Source organism: Coregonus clupeaformis, chromosome 16 (genome assembly GCF_020615455.1).
Source record: "Coregonus clupeaformis isolate EN_2021a chromosome 16, ASM2061545v1, whole genome shotgun sequence".
Lineage (NCBI taxonomy): Eukaryota > Metazoa > Chordata > Actinopteri > Salmoniformes > Salmonidae > Coregonus > Coregonus clupeaformis.
The window spans coordinates 1,704,572-1,722,245 of record NC_059207.1 but is presented as its reverse complement, the minus strand read 5'-3'; the positions used below and the strand labels follow the sequence as shown (position 1 = coordinate 1,722,245).

Below are 17,674 nucleotides of genomic sequence, written 5' to 3'. Positions count from 1 at the left end.
AGTCCATAAGTGATGAGTATCGGAAGATAAAGACTAAAAGCCAGTTAAAAGCTTAACAAATATCAGTTTCTTTCTTTATTGACCTGAGCACTAGCAGCCTGTCCTGCTCTCGTTCTCTCAGACCGGACTTCCTATGCAAACAAATAGATCACTCTCTTTTTGCCTGATGCAGTATAGTTCGAGCAGCATTACACCGTGGATCTGATCATTTATCTACTCTCAGATTCACGGTTAAGGCTAATTAAATTGTTTCCATGTGTCACTTTGAACACGTTTTAGGTTTTATTGGAGTTCCTGGAATGAGGAAGGGGGAGGAGGGTTTATATAGTGGAGTACAGTGAGCACTATGGCGCAACATCATACCATAAAGCCATGGTTGATACTGGTGCTTTTTCCTCTCTCTGGCTGTTCTGTCCTGTTTCCTATTTCCGTGCCATTTCAGCCATTATTATGAACCGTCCTCCCCTCAGCAGCCTTCACTGACTGTGATAGTTTATCAGTAAGCTGGGACTGAAAGAATGAAAAAGTATAGTAACTACAGACAGACAGTTGTAAAATGTCTACTGGTGGTGTCTACTGTCTAATCAATGTCTACTGGTGGTGTCTTCTGTCTAATCAATGTCTACTGGTGGTGTCTACTGTCTAATCAATGTCTACTGGTGGTGTCTACTGTCTAATCAATGTCTACTGGTGGTGTCAACTGTCTAATCAATGTCTACTGGTGGTGTCTACTCTCTAATCAATGTCTACTGGTGGTGTCTACTGTCTAATCAATGTCTACTGGTGGTGTCTACTGTCTAATCAATGTCTACTGGTGGTGTCTACTGTCTAATCAATGTCTACTGGTGGTGTCTACTCTCTAATCAATGTCTACTGGTGGTGTCTACTGTCTAATCAATGTCTACTGGTGGTGTCTACTGTCTAATCAATGTCTACTGGTGGTGTCTACTGTCTAATCAATGTATATATCAATACTGGTTGTTTGATCATAAACATTCCTCTCATCATTTGGTCAACATTTGGTTTTGAAAGAATTATCTTATTTTTAAACAGTCTAATTGTACACCCATGAAATGTATTGTGTTTTTGCTCCTCTGAGACATTGGGATGTTGGATCACTAGGATAAAGACATGTTTGGCTTGAGATTTATCTGAGAGTAAATAGAGCCGAATATATTGTAGCGACCCGCACAGACAGCTGTGTGTTATGTGTTAGGCTAGTAGATGGTCGTGTTGTACCTACCAGTACCCAGTGTTCGCGGGGTCCGACATGTCAATCAACCTGCTATCTGCCAATCACGGGAATGCCTGGAATGTTCTGATGCCGGGCATCCTGGCGGTTGGCGGAGTGGCGTGGAGGGGGGTTGGGCAGGGGGATGGAGCATTGGAAGTTAAGACCAGGTTTAGCCTTTGTTCTCTCTCTTTACGTCTGGGCTTCACAAGAGAAGGTCACGATTGGCTTGTGGGTTATCTTTCATTTATTTGGCGTGGGCTACGGCCAAACAGTAGCCTGTGTAAAGTTGGTTTAATAAACCGTCCATTCGTAAACTCAATCCTCTGTCTGGACAGTTGTTCTTTTATTATCTAGTCAGGTCATTACAATATTGATAAGTCACCTTGTCCAAGAGAGATTTACAAGGTTATCAAAACGTCAAACCAAGGTAAGACTACACTAAACACAGCCCTTATTTTAAGTGTTTTTAAAATCCCCTATGGGAAAAATGAATGGTGGAAAAACGATTGGAACATTTCCTTGTTTGACCGCTAGGTTTTATGGGTATTAAGACTCATACTGTGGTACTCTATAGTCTGTCTAAGCCTCTCTAAATGTTGGCATGTCTGATACCTGTAGAAATGCTTTAAAGATGGACTATGCAGAAATCGCTCTGCCATTTCCTGGTTGCTAAAATTCTAATAGTTTGCCTAATTTCAATTTATGTGACAAAACACGCAAGTATACTGTAAGGAATCATTGTACCATCTAAACCGCTAAACCAAAAATATTGTATTTTCAGCTGTTTCAAGCTGGTGTATAAACCCGAAAGTAAAAGATGCAAAAACGAAACATAAGCACGGGAGGCATAGAAATAGCGCACATAGAAGAGATCTACCGCCTCTTAGACTTGCTTTCAATGAGAATGACAGATCAATAACTCACATCTCTATGTGAATCTGGTCAGGTCGGCCAAAAAGTTACATATTGCATGCAGCTTTAATATGTGTTTTATTCTAGTCAAATGTGTTGTAGTACTATTATGTTTTTGTAATAAAAATTTGTATAATGTAATCTCTTGTGGGGATTGTCAACTTTGCAAGGTGTGAAGCTTCTGGTTTTAGTAGCCTAATGAAATGGCCTTAAAAGCTGCATCTTGGGTACCCTCTTGTGGTGGCTATTGACTATTGCGTGAAGAAGATAGTGGTATTTTTGAGTCTGTAGTTCTTATTGGGGAATGTAAATGCTTATTAATTAAAGGCCAGTCAGCCCTTGTAAATTTTAGATCAGATTATTGTTTAGGAAAAAATAAGTATCTGATAGCTTTTCCATTTTTACGAGCCTTATTCAAGACAACCTCACCATCTTCATTTCACTCTTTGGATGTTGAAATAATTCAGCGTAATTGGCTTCAATAACAATATGTTTAACTCTATCAATGTCCATTTCTGAGTGATTGTTGTTTGGAGCCTGTGAACATGAACATTCCTCTTTGGATGACTTCTACTCTATTCTATTCTATTTATAATAATAATAATATGCCATTTAGCAGACACTTTTATCCAAAGCGACTTACAGTCATGCGTGCATACATTTTTTTGTGTATGGGTGGTCCCGGGGATCGAACCCACTACCTTGGCGTTACAAGCGCCGTGCTCTACCAGCTGAGCTACAGAGGACCACACTATTTGATTAACTAGCAGGCCTACCTACTGTGGCGGCAGGTAGTTTAGTGGTTAAGAGCGTTGTGCCAGTAACCGAAAGGTCGATGGTTCTAATCCCAGAGTCGACTAGGTGAAAAATCTGTCTATGTGCCCTTGAGCAAGGCACTTAACCCTAATTGCTCCTGTAAGTCGCTCTGGATAAGAGCGTCTGCTAAATGACTCAAATGTAAGTGTAAATGCTCAGTCGAGTACCAATAATGCTGCTGAAGCTAATTGGCTGCTGTGAGCTTCGTCATTGACTATCTTCACTATCAATCAATTAGCACATTCGGACTTCCGCCTTCTCGCAACACTTTCTCGGAAATTATGGTGTCCACTAGATAGCACAGCCACAAAGTCAACGTTGGCTATATCGTAAAAATGTATGGAAATTAGATTTTTGGTCTTAATTTAAGGTTAGGGTTATGCACAAGGTTAGCAGTGTGGTTAAGATTAGGGTTAGGTTTAAAATCACATTTTAAGAATATAAATTGTAGAACTGGGCGGGGTTTATGATATTGTGGCTGTAGTAACTAGTGACGACCGGAAATTATGTACACATGTCGTTGTCGCAGTGTCAAGTAACAGATTCTGTTTTGCATTTACTGACTTTTGACATCGAAACATTTCAGTGCATCGATTCGTTTTGTGGCAATTATTCATAGTGCACATATGGCTTATCCAGGATATGGCGGGGTGAGTAAACGCTTCGTGTGTTCTTTTGACTGTGATTTTACAGTAGCCAACATAAGTCAGGAGTTTGGCCTATTCCATTTCCGATAAAGGGAGTGCTCAGATAAGACTCCTATAATGTATCTTTGTTATTATGAAACATTGTAACATGGTCAGTTGTAAGCAAAATCGTTACAAATCGACATTGAACGGTTGCGCATCTTTCTACGCACAGTCATTTTGGCAAATAGGCTATAGCTTGGTTAAGAAAGAAAGTTGATATTGCCCTCAGTTCTAGCTACTTAGTTCAGTCGCTAGTTCCTGGTTAAGGATTCAGTTTTCATATAAATAGTTATTGCCCCCCACGATGAACTAGGGGAGGGGACTGGATCTGTCTCCATATGTTCGTTCTTACGTTAGTCACACGCGATATCACAGACAGCATTGGGCCGATTTTGACGAAACTTGGATGAATGATGGGTCTTGTCATTGAGATGCGGTATTTACAAAATTACACTGAATGGTGGGAGATAAAGTAATTAACCTCTTAAGGATCGGACCCTTTTTTTCAATTTTCGCCTAAAATGACATACCCAAATCTAACTGCCTGTAGCTCAGGACCTGAAGCAAGGATATGCATATTCTTGATACCATTTGAAAGGAAACACTTTGAAGTTTGGAAATGTGAAATTAATGTAGGAGAATATAACACATTAGATCTGGTAAAAGATAATACAAACAAAAATCTTTGAAATGCAAGAGAAAGGTCACAATATATTATTGCAGTTTAGGCGCAATTTAGATTGTGGCCACTAGATGGCAGCAGTGTGTGTGCAAAGTTTCAGATTGATCCAGTGAAGCATTGTAATACTGGACTATTTTGTATCAAGTCTGGCCAAATGTGCCGAATTGGTCAATTGATACATATTCAAGTACATAACTATAGAGAACATACAAAAATGATATGGTAATACAAAATGTACATTTACACACTCCCAGGGATGTCATACATGATGGATCATTAGCTTATACACTAACTTTCACACAACTTGATGGCCGGGCTGGGTGGGTGTGGAGCCAGAGACAGCAGGGGTTCAAACAGTAGAACCCAGTTCCTACATTTGAATATAAAAATTGATTTTATCAAACAAAACTATGCTACATTTTTATCTCTGGGACCCTTAGGATGACAAATCAGAGCAAGATTACTAAATGTAAGTACATTATTTACCTTCAGAGGTGAATGTATCAAACCAGTTGCCGTGATAATTTTGTTGTTGTTATGCACTCTCCTCAAACAATAGCATGGTATTTTTTCACTGTAATAGCTACTGTAAATTGGACAGTGCAGTTAGATTAACAATAATTGAAGCTTTCTGCCCATATAAAACATGTCTATGTCCTGGAAAGTTTGCTAATCACATTAGCGCACGTTAGCTCAATCGTCCCGTATACGGGACACCGATCCCGTATAGGTTAACTGAATGTGTTAGTCACTCGCAATATCTCAATTGGCCCAAGGGGGGTGTTTCATCATTCTTGGGGGACGACATGTTTACTGTTGCCTTGTTTATTTTGGAGTAACAATTGAATTTGGCCAACTGGTATTGTGTAAGTCTTTAGAAGCACTTAATGCTGTAGTTTCAAATCACCCTCTATAAAGACACTACTAGGTAGGTGGCTATTTAGGCTAACTAGTTACAGTAGCCTGTCTGTAGTTAGTAGCCTATTCTTGGCTACATACACTGTGTCAACCCCACTAGCGTGGCCAACAGCTCAACCTCTCCCATTTGGGGAAATGGTATGCGTGTTATTCTTCTGTCATGGTCACTGCATTGACAGCATGGATGTCCACACCTAGCCCTCGAGAACACAAGGGGGGTAGGCCTATACCCAGACCTTGAGTTCTCAATTGAACATATGGACCTCAGCTGGATCAATTAACTACAATCCCAACGCTCTGTTTTAACGTTTAGAAACATTAATAATCCTTGCTTGCGATACGGTTTTGGAAACCTTTGGAACTTAACTTTCACATCGGGAGAAACAATCTTTCAAATACAAAAGATAGACTTACTGTACGCAGTTTAGCAAAGTTGCACCCGGCAGAATTTTCAAAACACAGCCCCCAGCTGAGGTACAAAACTTCCTCCCCAGTTATGCTCCATTGCAGATGTTTGAAGTAGAAATTGGAGGGGAGGAAGTGTAGTCTCGGTTGGAGGTGGTGTTCTTGAAAATACAGCCAGGTGAAACGTTCCTAAACTGCATACCGTAAGTGTATATTTAGTATTTGATTTTTTTCTCTCACTTTTTTGAAAGATAAGTTCCAAATGTTTACAAAATTGTGTCACGTGCCAGGTGTATTTGCGTTTAGACAGAACATTTGGGGAGCGTCGGGCATTTTCCTCACAAGGTTAAAGGGGACGTCCAGTGGCTCAATGTAACGCAGTGGAATTGGAGTCATGGGCTAGTCCACACCCTGCTAATATTCAGTGAAAATATCCTCAATACATTTAGAAGTAGGTCCACAACCTGCTAATATTGTCAGTGAAAATATCCTCACTACATTTAGAAATAGGTCCACAACCTGCTAATATTGACAGTGAAAATATCCTCACTACATTTAGAAATAGGTACACAACCTGCTAATATTGCTTATATTGACAGTGAAAATATCCTCACTACATTTAGAAATATGAAACTGGAGTTAATGCACATGACTCCATTGTAAACAATCACCTGACAACATCGTATAAGTATGACTGTACTCTCTGAGAAAGAAGTCATGTGACGTCCAAACGTCAGTAATAGTATACCTGTTTGCTTCCCATCATGGCATAAAGCCTGAGTGTAAGAACATCTACTGTGCCTTCAGAAAGTATCCATGCCCCTTGACATATTCCACATTTTGGTGTTACAGACGGAATTCAAAATTGATTAAAAAAAAATATATTCACCCATCTATACACAATACACCATAACGACAAATTAAAAACATGTCTTTAGACATTTTTGCAAATGTATTGATAATGAAATGCAGAAATATCTCATTTACATAAGTATTCACACCCCTGAGTCAATACTTTATAGAAGCACCTTTGGTGGCGATTACAGCTGTGAGTCTTTTTGGGTAAGTCTCTAAGAGCTTTGCACACCTGGATTGTACAATATTTGCCCATTATTCTTAAAAAATTCTTCAAGGTCTGTCAAGTTGATTGTTGTTCATTGCGAGACAGGCATTTTCAAGTCTTGCCATAGATTTTCAATCCGATTTTTAAGTCAAAACTGTAACTAGGCCACTCAGGAACATTCGATGTCGTCTTGGTAAGCGACTTCAGTGTAGATTTGGCCTTGTGTTTTAGGTTATTGTCCTGCTGAAAGGTGAATTTGCCTCCCGGTGTCTGTTGGAAAGCAGACTGAACCAGGTTTTCCTCTAAGATTTTGCCTATGCTTATACCTGTTTCTATTTATCAAAAAAAAAACACCCTTATTCTGTAGAGGCGTCCTTCTTTTCACTTTGTCATTTAGGTTAGCATTGTGGCGTAACTACAATGTTGTTGATCCATCCTCAGTTTTCTCATATCACAACCATTCAACTCTGTAACTGTTTTAAAATCACCATTGGCCTCACTGTGAAATCCCTGAGCAGTTTCCTTCCTCTCTGGCAATTGAGTTAGGATGGACACCTATATATTTGTGGTGAATGGGTGTATTGATACACCATCGAAAGCCTAATTTAATAACTTTACCATGCTCAGAGGGATATTCAGCAGCTGCTTTATTTTACCCATCTACCAATCCGTGCCCTTCTTTGCGAGTCATTGAAAAACCTCCCTGGTCTTTGTTGTTGAATATGTGCTTGAAATGCATTACTCGATTGAGGGACCTTACAGATACTTGTATGTGTGGGGTACAGAGATGGGGTAGTTATTCAAAAATATTGTTAACCACTATTATGGAACACGGAATGAGTCCATGCAACTTATTATGCGATTTGTTAAGCACATTTTCACTCCTGAACTTACTTAGGCATGCCATAGCAAAGGGGTGGAATACTTATTGACTCAAAACATTTCAGCTTTATGTTTTTTATTAACTTCAAACATTTTTTACAAACAAAATTCCACTTTGACATTATGGGTACTGTGTGTTGGATCAGTGACACAAAATCTCAATTTAATCAATGTTAAATTCAGACTGTAACACAACCAAATTTGGAAAAAGTTAAGGGGTATGAATACTTATTAAAGGCACTGTATATCTCTGCTTGTTTTTTAGAGTGCTCCAATCTGTTTATATTGAATTAGTCATTTTTGAGAAGTTTTCCTTAAGCCCTGTTACTTGATGACTGTGCTCTCCTTTTCCTGTCAGTATGGAGGACCAATGCAAGGCATGCCACTCCAGCGTATGCCCATGCAGGGTGGACCCATGGGAGGCCCACCCCAGGCATGCTACCCCCAGAATGGTGGAGGCTACCCAGGGACCTTTGGTGCTCCTCCTCAGCAGGCTGTTAACGACCCCATGTGGGGGTACTTTACTACCATAGCAGGACAGGTGAGTGATCAATGCTTTTAATTTCATGATCATAGATACAGTAAATATTGCTCTTTGGATAGAATGCAACATTACTGGTACATGCATGATTCCATGTGATAATGTGTGCCATGGTTACACCATAAAGTGATCTCAAGACAAGTGTTTTTTTAAATATATCAAATATGACATTCACTGCACAGTAATGATAAGCCTTTGTTGGAGAGTGATCTTACAGTGATATTCCTCTGTGCAGGATGGGGAGATTGATGCAGAGGAGCTTCAGAGGTGTCTTACACAGACTGGTATCAGTGGCACCTATACTCGTAAGTTTACACCCAGTCCCATGGTCAAGGTTCACTTTGTGGTCAGATATGATCTGATTTCATGATGATGTATGTGTTTTATGATTTGAGTATCCCGCGTTTAATATAGTCTTTACAAAGATTCGTCACAGGTTTTGTGATTGGTATTGTCATATTTTATGTACGTTTTTCATTGTGTGATCATGGTTTCTCTTCTCCAACAGCCTTCAGTTTGGAGACATGTCGAATCATGATCGCAATGCTGGATGTATCCTTTCTATAGCAATGAATCTCTTGGACTCGGCCTCTGTCCAGTGTCATCAAAGTTTGTTTGGTAGTGCACTTTGCCACTTTGACTTGCTGGTGAAAATGAATAGCAGTCATAAATGTTAATGAATGAATGAATAAACCTAATGTGTCAGTGCTGAGTTCATCCTTCTCTTTTAACAGTTGTAGAGGTGTGAAAGCTTTAAGGAGTAGGTGGTCGGGGATGATTCATTTTAATTCCCCTAAATTACTTCCTGGTTGCAGTATATTTGACTGTCTTATACAAGGCCTAGTCTAGTGGGTCCCATTCAGTATGTATTTGCCAAGAGGGAACTTGCCTCATGCTCCATTTTCAGAGGTATAGGAACATTCTAGTCCTGTTTCTCTCTGAACATGTTCATGCTTCTTATGTACAGTAATATACTTTACAACATTCAGCATTTGCTGTTTGGGATGTTCTATATCATTTATTTTCTTCAGAATAAACACATGATACGTGTGTAAGTGGGCTATATTGAGACAGAGGGTTACTTATGGAATTTATTCAGTTGCAGAAAGGTCAGGTTCTCCCACATTTACCACAGCTCATCATATCCTGTGTGCGACCAGCTCACAGGGCCGTTTTTAGTTTCTCTTTACCTAATGAACAGAGTTAACCCTTAACTAACCACCCACCAGAGAGACATGACCGGAAAGCTGGGCTTCAATGAGTTCAAGGAGCTGTTTGCTGCCCTGAGTGGCTGGAAGCAGAACTTCATGATGTTCGACCAGGACCGGAGTGGCACGGTGGAACCCCATGAGATGAGCCAGGCCATCTCCGCTATGGGTGAGTCAGTGCTCTGATAGGCTAATGATATGGGATAGTTCATTCTGATAGGATGATGACATGGGATAGTCCATTCTGCCATCCAAAGAGGGGCAGCGTTCCAGAGCCTGGTTCAGATGCAGCTTCCGAAGGGGTTGAGAGGTTTGACTTCTTTAAAAGATTTAAGCCATGGATGATAGACTCCTACAATAATTATAATTTTGGGGTAGATGGACATAATTACAAGGTATTGGTCCGAGAGACCCTTCTTGCTACAAAGTAGATGGACAATAGGAAAAGGGCTGGTGTTTATGACCATTGTCAACTAAATGCAGTGGTCACTATGGATGAATCCTAATACTATGTTGGCTTATGTATAATTGAATGCATGTTGTGGTCTGTTACTGCAGGCTACATGATCAGCCCACAAGCTCTGAACGCTATCATCAAGCGCTACAGCAAGGCTGGCCGAATCTACTTTGACGACTATGTGGCATGTGCTGTGAAGCTTCGCGCCCTCACAGGTAGGATGCTGACTTGGAGGCTGCAAATGTTTAACTTTAAACAGAGCATTTCACATTTCCTCACAATCCAGAGCTATGGGTTTATTATAAACTAACATACATTCTGTCATTCACTAACCTTTTATTCCGATCCATTATCTACTGGGGTGTTCTCTGTCTTGTGCTTTGTCCTGGTCTCTTTTGTGTATGTGCATTTGAAGGCTCATTAACACAGTGACCGTCTCGCAGGGTATTGTAGTCCAATGAATGGCATTCAAATCTCACCTCAATACGCCACCATCTTTACTATGTGTCTCCACAGAGAGCTTCAGGAGGAGAGACCAGATGCAGCAGGGGGCTGTCAACTTCCAATACGATGACGTAAGTGTGCAATTCAGGGCCGTGTTCAGTAGGCACAAAACGGACAAAACACTTTGAAACGGGGAGGTACAGTACTATCTGAACACATGTTTGTTTTCTGTTTAATTTTTAAACATTACCGTGTGCCCTGATGAACACAACCCAGTTTTCCTCTCTCTCATTCCCCAGCCTGTAATGTGATTCCCAATAGCCTGTCCTAACATGCAAGTTTTTATTTATTTTTATTTTATTTCACCTTTATTTAACCAGGTAAGCCAGTTGAGAACAAGTTCTCATTTACAACTGCGACCTGGCCAAGATAAAGCAAAGCAGTGCGATAAAAACAACAACACAGAGTTACATATGGGGTAAAACAAAACATAAAGTCAAAAATACAACAGAAAATATATATAGAGTGTGTGCGAATGTAGTAAATTATGGAGGTAAGGCAATAAATAGGCCATAGTGCAAAATAGTTACAATTTCGTATTAACACTGGAATGATAGATGTCCAAAAGATGGTGTGCAAATAAAGATACTGGGGTGCAAATTAGCAAAATAAATAACAATATAGGGATGAGGTAGTTGGGTGGGCTAATTTCAGAATGGCTGTGTGCAGGTGCAGTGATCGGTAAGCTGCTCTGACAACTGATGCTTAAAGTTAGTGAGGGAGATGAGAGTCTCCAGCTTCAGAGATTTTTGCAGTTTGTTCCAGTCATTGGCAGCAGAGAACTGGAAGGAATGGCGGCCAAAGGAGGTGTTGGCTTTGGGGATGACCAGTGAGATATACCTGCTGGAGCACATACTACGGGTGGGTGTTGCTATGGTGACCAATGAGCTAAGATAAGGCAGGGATTTGCCTAGCAGTGATTTATAGATGGCCTGAAGCCAGTGGGTTTGGCGACGAATATGTAGTGAGGACCAGCCAACAAGAGCGTACAGGTCACAATGGTGGGTAGTATATGGGGCTTTGGTGACAAAACGGATGGCACTGTGATAGACTACATCCAATTTGCTAAGTAGAGTGTTGGAGGCTATTTTGTAAATGGCATCGCCGAAGTCAAGGATCGGTAGGATAGTTAGTTTAACGAGGGCATGTTTGGCAGCATGAGTGAAGGAGGCTTTGTTGTGAAATAGGAAGCCGATTCTAGATTTAACTTTGGATTGGAGATGCTTAATGTGAGTCTGGAAGGAGAGTTTACAGTCTAACCAGACACCGAAGTATTTGTAGCTGTCCACATACTCTAGGTCAGACCCGTCGAGAGTAGTGATTCTAGTCGGGTGGGCGGGTGCAAGCAGCGTTCGGTTGAAGAGCATGCATTTAGTTTTACTAGTGTTTAAGAGCAGTTGGAGGCTACGGAAGGAGTGTTGTATGGCATTGAAGCTCGTTTGGAGGTTTGTTAACACAGTGTCCAATGAAGGGCCAGATGTATACAAAATGGTGTCGTCCGCATAGAGCTGGATCCGAGCATCACCAGCAGCAAGAGCGACATCATTGATATACAAGTTATAGTAATTACATCAAAATGTGCTAATTTTCTCTTGATTTTCCACCTGCAGTTTATCCTGTGTACAATGTCCGTCTGAGTGGTGTGGCCCGGCCCATCCCAGGCTGGAGTGCTGGAACCAGAGAGAGGGACCCTTCAACCGGTGGTCTGGGGCTCGCTGACCACTTCCCCTAAATAATGGAAAGGCACCAATCAATATTAGCCAAGTGTTCTTAGACTGAGTCCCATAACCAACTTAAAATGGGGAAAGCGGTTACAACAGAAACTGCTTGTTTGCTTGCCATAATCTCTGCCTTTCTTGTACGCTATGCAAGAATGTGCAGATTTGCCAGATATCAAATGGCGTGTTTCTAAATGTATCTGCTTGTTGTAAATTCTGTTGCTAACTGACTGGTAGATTCTAACAAAAGGGATAGCAAAGATGTTACTGATCTTTACGATGATTTATTTTGTGCCATTACAATCTCAGATCATACGGTTCCCATATTCATCCCCATCACTGTATAGGTTCAGTTTTATAACCACTATATTGTTTTATAACCACTATATAAAAGGTGTGAATTACTTTTACATTAAACACTCCATACATTTTAAAGTATAGATATATAATATTTTTATTACAAATATACAGTTATGCTGGCTTTACATTTTTTAAGATAACTTGTCAAAAAAATGTGTCTAATACAATTCTATATGCATCTCTTGATTTGAATAAAATGTGGCCTAACATATAATGAACAAATTAATCAAACATTAGGGCATCCACAACTATATCAATAACCCGCACTGTGGTAAACATGCACTGTTATTCCTTTGCAAAGAAAAGCATGCATTAACTACCACTAACAATTATGTCAACAATTATTTTGTGATAACCTGCATTTTCATAGTTCAGGGAGAAATATTTATCAGACGACATGTAGTTAATAGTACTTCATGACCTTTGGGGCATTCATCAGTGATATTGGTGTTATTCACAACACAATAAACTCATTTTGTAGTCCGTATGCATTCTGTTTATTAATTTATATAATTGCACAAATGTTTTTCATCAATATATCTACACAGTATATTACATTTCTTTAAATACAGTATATTCAAGGACAGAAACATTCATATTAGCTGTTAAGTGTTGCATTGTATAAAATACAGTGGCAAACATTACAAAAATGAATAAAAACAATTGTGAACAGCACTAGATTTTTTTATTTTTTGTGCAAAAGTTTGCACTCTATGAAAAGTTCAGTGGGGCACTCTTCAGGCATTGGACATGTCTTGTTTCAGTTACTTTGTATAGTATCTGTGCTCTGGAAAGCTTATACTAGAAACACCTTAGCTTGTTTTGTCAGGGTTACGAAGGTTTCAGCCCATCTGTGGTGGGTTTTAAAACTGAGATTGAGTAGTCGTGGCCACTCTGGCATTACAATGACATGCAGCAAAAGACCTGTGCCCTCCGAAAAGGCTTATAGCTGTGTGTGGGCACAAATCGTAGGATAGGGCCGGTGAAATCTGAAATTAAAGGTAGACTCAGCAATTAGATGATGTCATATTGCTGAGTCTGCCTTTAATTCAAACCCAACTAAGTACTGCTACAAAACATGCATAGCTATAGTATTCCCAATGGATATGACTTCCCTAGACTCCATTTGCCCTGACTACAATGCTATAAGTATATCTGTTAATTGCTACATATGGGAGAGTGATATGTGTTCCTCATAATGCATCTCACTCACTTCTTGGGCTGATAAACAATTGAACCAAAACACATAAAACATTTTAAAATCATGGAAAATTAAGTGTTCTTCTCTTATAGAAAAATAGGGTGTATTTATTACAATGATTTATCATTTTATAACACCAACTCTCCCCTTCATGATAAATCACAAACACGTTGTTTTGAAGTCTGTTAAAACAAATTGCCAGTTGATGTTGATCCATGCAATATCACACATCTAACTGAGTGTGTTTGTGTAAAATAAGTCATAAAACTAAAATGACTAATTCATTTGTGACATGCAGAATTCGTCCATATTCAATACATTTACATTGCTGACTGTTGAATGCATATTATTCAGCTGAATAAATGTGTTTAGGACATTTGTGAAGGCTAATGTAGGCTAGTAAAGCTAAGGCTAACGAGGGCTAAGCTGCTAGCTCGGCCTGAATCTCTACGTTGTCGGTTTCTGACACCGTCTCAGCATTGATTTTGTCACTTGGCTAGAAATAGTAATAAAATCAGTTTTCTTGGAATATAAATGGAAGCCCCTAACCATGCATGGAAAGTAGAGTTGGAGCATATAAAGATTGTGGGGTACAGTACTTATGAAAGGTATCAATTAAAGGTAGACTCAGCGGGTTTACTTCCTGCTTATAGACATCAACAACAGAATCAAATCTGTCAAACTGCTACTATTGGCTCTTCCTTTGCGTGATTGGCAATAGACAATAGTGGCAGATTACAATGTTGTTGATTTCTGAAACTAGGATGTTTGTATGATGTCAAGCTGCTATGTCTACTGTACCTTTTGAATAATTGGTAACATTTAACTACTTTATAACTAGTTAGTAAAATGAAATAGAATTTGGCCTGATTCCTCTTATTACAATTCAAATAACATACATCTGAGCAATTCAGCTTTAGACAGTTGCTATTCATTGTAGTTTTCTACATCTGAACATTTAATGTTGGGTTACCACTCCTTTTATACAATGATATGCATTTCGTTAAGTGCAGGCCCTTTCAAGAGAGAAATGATCCAGCACATCGATTACATATATGACATATAAACGTTATTCACCCTGTTCATGCCTCTGCGTGTGTGGTTACAGAAGTAAATCGTTTTTAATACAATACCTAAAAAACAGACATATTTTTACAGTTCATAAATATGCATACACTTCCCATCAAATTATTTTTTGACAATATTTTCAATAGTAAAACATTATATTCAGTTATTCAGGGAGGAAAGTAGCTACATCAAGTGGATAAGTATCCCTTTTGTAAATTACAGTCCTTTAGTTTCTGTTTAATTCATGCCGTACAAGTTTTTAAGAGCACATTTGACTTTTGGGCATCTACCCGTGTTCATTTCTAGGCATTAATCAAATATGTATATTATTAATGTGTGTAAATGAATGTTTTAATGTTATCATTATTGCTTTCATGGCCCCATGAAAGAGACTTGTGGTGCAAAGTGATTACAAATCATCTCTCTCAGGAATGCTTTAGCAATGTAAGGGACACTTTTGTATAAGAGCTTTCCCAACCATTTAAATCCTATTCATTTGCATATCTGTGTATTTATAATCTAATAGAAGATGTATTTTACATAGTGGTTCTTTGTCTCTTATGATCAGATGACTTTTTGAAAGTTGACGGTAGGTACTTAGGCACAATATATGATGAAATATTATTATATATAATGTCGGGCCTGGAGATTGTTAATTAGCCAAATACATTACATGGTGTCTGTTTGATAAGGTCATTAATACGATGAGTTTAAAACGGCACACTTATTTTCAGATTGAAAATGCCTTTGAAAGAGAGTTTCAAGTAGCTTTGTCCCCATCGATTGGGAATAATTATAAAACGGATACTCATTACTCTGAAAGCATGCCGACCTCACACCATGACTGTGCAGTGCATGAGATGTGTTGTGTTTTGAACATGCAACAGAAAAACACTTCCAAAACATGCATTTCTCTCTCTTGGAAGAACAAGCATGTTAGGTGCCTTTTGTGTTGCTGGCAGTGTTACATCTGAAATATGTACATGGTAGATAATTACATATATCAATAATATACGGTATAAATACCTCTGTATAAATGTACTTTATAATACATCTAAATCGGAGACCGGCAGAAAATATTGGAAAAGGAATGGAAGAAAGTTGCCAGTATTCCTTGCATATACAGTCTCCTTCTAAGACCCTGAGTCAAACTTTGAGAGAAGCCCTAGTTTTCCGTAGTGAGAAAGAGGGGCGCAGGCAGGCGAAAGGGCCTACTTTCCCAGAAGCCCAGGATCGGATGCCGGCCTGTGGAGTCCTGACGTTTCAGAATTTTCAGGTGATGCGTCGGGGAGCGAGGCTTGTCTGGCGGAGGGGAAGAGGGCTCTAGGTTGTTGTTGTTGCTCCGGAGAGTCAATTTTGTTTTGTATGTGTCTGGGCTCTGTGTCCTTCTCTAGCAGTCCCGCCCTGAGGTCCTCTTCCAGGGGCATTTCCGTGGGACCCTGGCCTGACATGGTTTCTTTGGATTTGTTCAGTGGCTTCTCCGTCTCAGGATTCTGTGAAGCAGTAAGCACAACCTGGTCTCAGAGCAAAATATATATATTTTTTTAATCTGTGCCACTCCATTTAGTATGATATGTTTCTTGGCCGAGCAATGTAATAACGGTCGTACAATATAATAAGAATTGTATGATGTATAGTATCCTATTTCTTGATCGCATTTGACCCGTTTAGTATGATATATTACGTTTGACTGCTTTAGTATGATATGCTACGTTAGGTTAGGGGTTTGGGTTAGGTTATAGGGTTAGGGGAAGGGTTAGTGAACATGCAAATTAGCTAAAAAGTAGTAAGTAGTTGCTAATTAGCTAAAATACTAAAGTTGTCCGTGATGAGATTCGAACACGCAATATTTAGGTTGCTAGACGTTCTTATTCGCACAACCATCCACCCCGACCAACCACCCTCCTTTTGTTTTTGCCTTAAGTAACTTACTGTCCATACCAAACGTAACATATCATACTAATTTGAGTGTCCCGGATTTACGTTTACTATGTTACGTCTAGTCAATGTAATGTAACACATCACACTAAATGGAGTGGAATGGATTTTAGTAAAATATAATACGTTTTGCTCTGAGACCAGGCTGGTCAGCAAACTGAGAACAAACAACTTCAGGCAGGGATATTGACTTCTGTAGTGTCCAATACACACATAGGGATAATGTAACCATCTGTCAGTATACAGAACAGACAGGGATAATGCACCTATAGACCAGTATATAGACAGGGAGTGTAATGTGCCTAGCCAGTATACACAGAGCCATTATGTATAAAACAGTATATAGCTCTGAGGGCTAGTGTAGACTGTATTTGTTCACCTGGGCTGGTTCAGTATACCTGTGGTGGTGCAGGGTTGAGGCTGTGTTGAGACTCTGTGATCCTGATGGCAGAAACAGGTTGCACCCTGATGGCAGGCCTCTGGTACTTTGGACTGGAGGTGACGATGCTGTAGGCCGGGGGAACCACGGTGGTCTGCCTCTGCAGCAGCTGGAGGATGGCCTTGATGTCTGACATCATCTGGGACTCCAGCCTGGATGGTGGGTGGGGAAAGCCAGGGAGACAGCGTCAGGGGTGGGTCCTAGCTTGAGATCCACATGCATCACTCACATTTTTAAAAACAAATCTGCCATTGGCGTCAATGCGTGATTTATGTAAAAGTTTGAACATCTTAAAATAGGTCCTTGATGTATTAGCTATGTATTAGCTTTAGCTAGGTTTTGTTTTATGCATGTGTCTGGGGTTGTGTTGGGAGAGCGCAGTCAGTAATACTCAATGCAAACACCAGAGGGAGCCCCAACCCATACAATTCAGAGAAGACACTAGGGCGGCATACCTGTACTATAGCACACCTTTATCTGTTTCAGACCTTTTTTCATCACAATTTCTTTTTATGTGTGTTTCTCTATTTTGTGAATAATAATTTCTTGATTTTTCTCCAGTTTTGCATACAACACCTTCAAGGTATCGAAAAGCCAATATTTAAATATATCACTTTAATTTCTTTATTTCCAATGAGA

The 17,674-nt window shown here is 39.6% G+C and overlaps 2 protein-coding genes across 7 annotated transcripts in view; one reads left to right on the top strand and one right to left on the bottom strand.

Moving 5' to 3' along the window:
• The first annotated feature begins 3,455 nt into the window (after window positions 1–3,455).
• gca (grancalcin) lies at window positions 3,456–12,872 on the top strand. The gene is made up of 8 exons (XM_041843189.2): window positions 3,456–3,612; window positions 7,960–8,142; window positions 8,378–8,447; window positions 8,651–8,694; window positions 9,372–9,519; window positions 9,909–10,022; window positions 10,324–10,382; window positions 11,922–12,872. Exons 1-8 carry the CDS (start codon window positions 3,589–3,591, stop codon window positions 11,946–11,948), a joined length of 669 nt encoding a protein of 222 aa, XP_041699123.2. The 5' UTR covers window positions 3,456–3,588; the 3' UTR covers window positions 11,949–12,872.
• A 98-nt stretch (window positions 12,873–12,970) lies between these two features.
• Window positions 12,971–17,674, bottom strand: part of kcnh7 (potassium channel, voltage gated eag related subfamily H, member 7) — a 79,963-nt gene continuing 75,259 nt past the window's right edge. For 5 of the 6 annotated variants that reach the window (XM_041843182.2, XM_041843183.2, XM_041843186.2 and 2 more), the window contains 2 exons: window positions 16,995–17,187; window positions 12,971–16,151 (listed from right to left, as the gene is read on the bottom strand). In XM_041843182.2, coding sequence (XP_041699116.1) covers window positions 15,870–16,151; window positions 16,995–17,187 — 475 coding nt within the window. In that variant the 3' untranslated portion in view covers window positions 12,971–15,869. Of the gene's footprint in view, window positions 16,152–16,975; window positions 17,188–17,674 lie in introns of all 6 variants that reach the window. The other variant, XM_041843188.2, reaches the window with a different exon arrangement.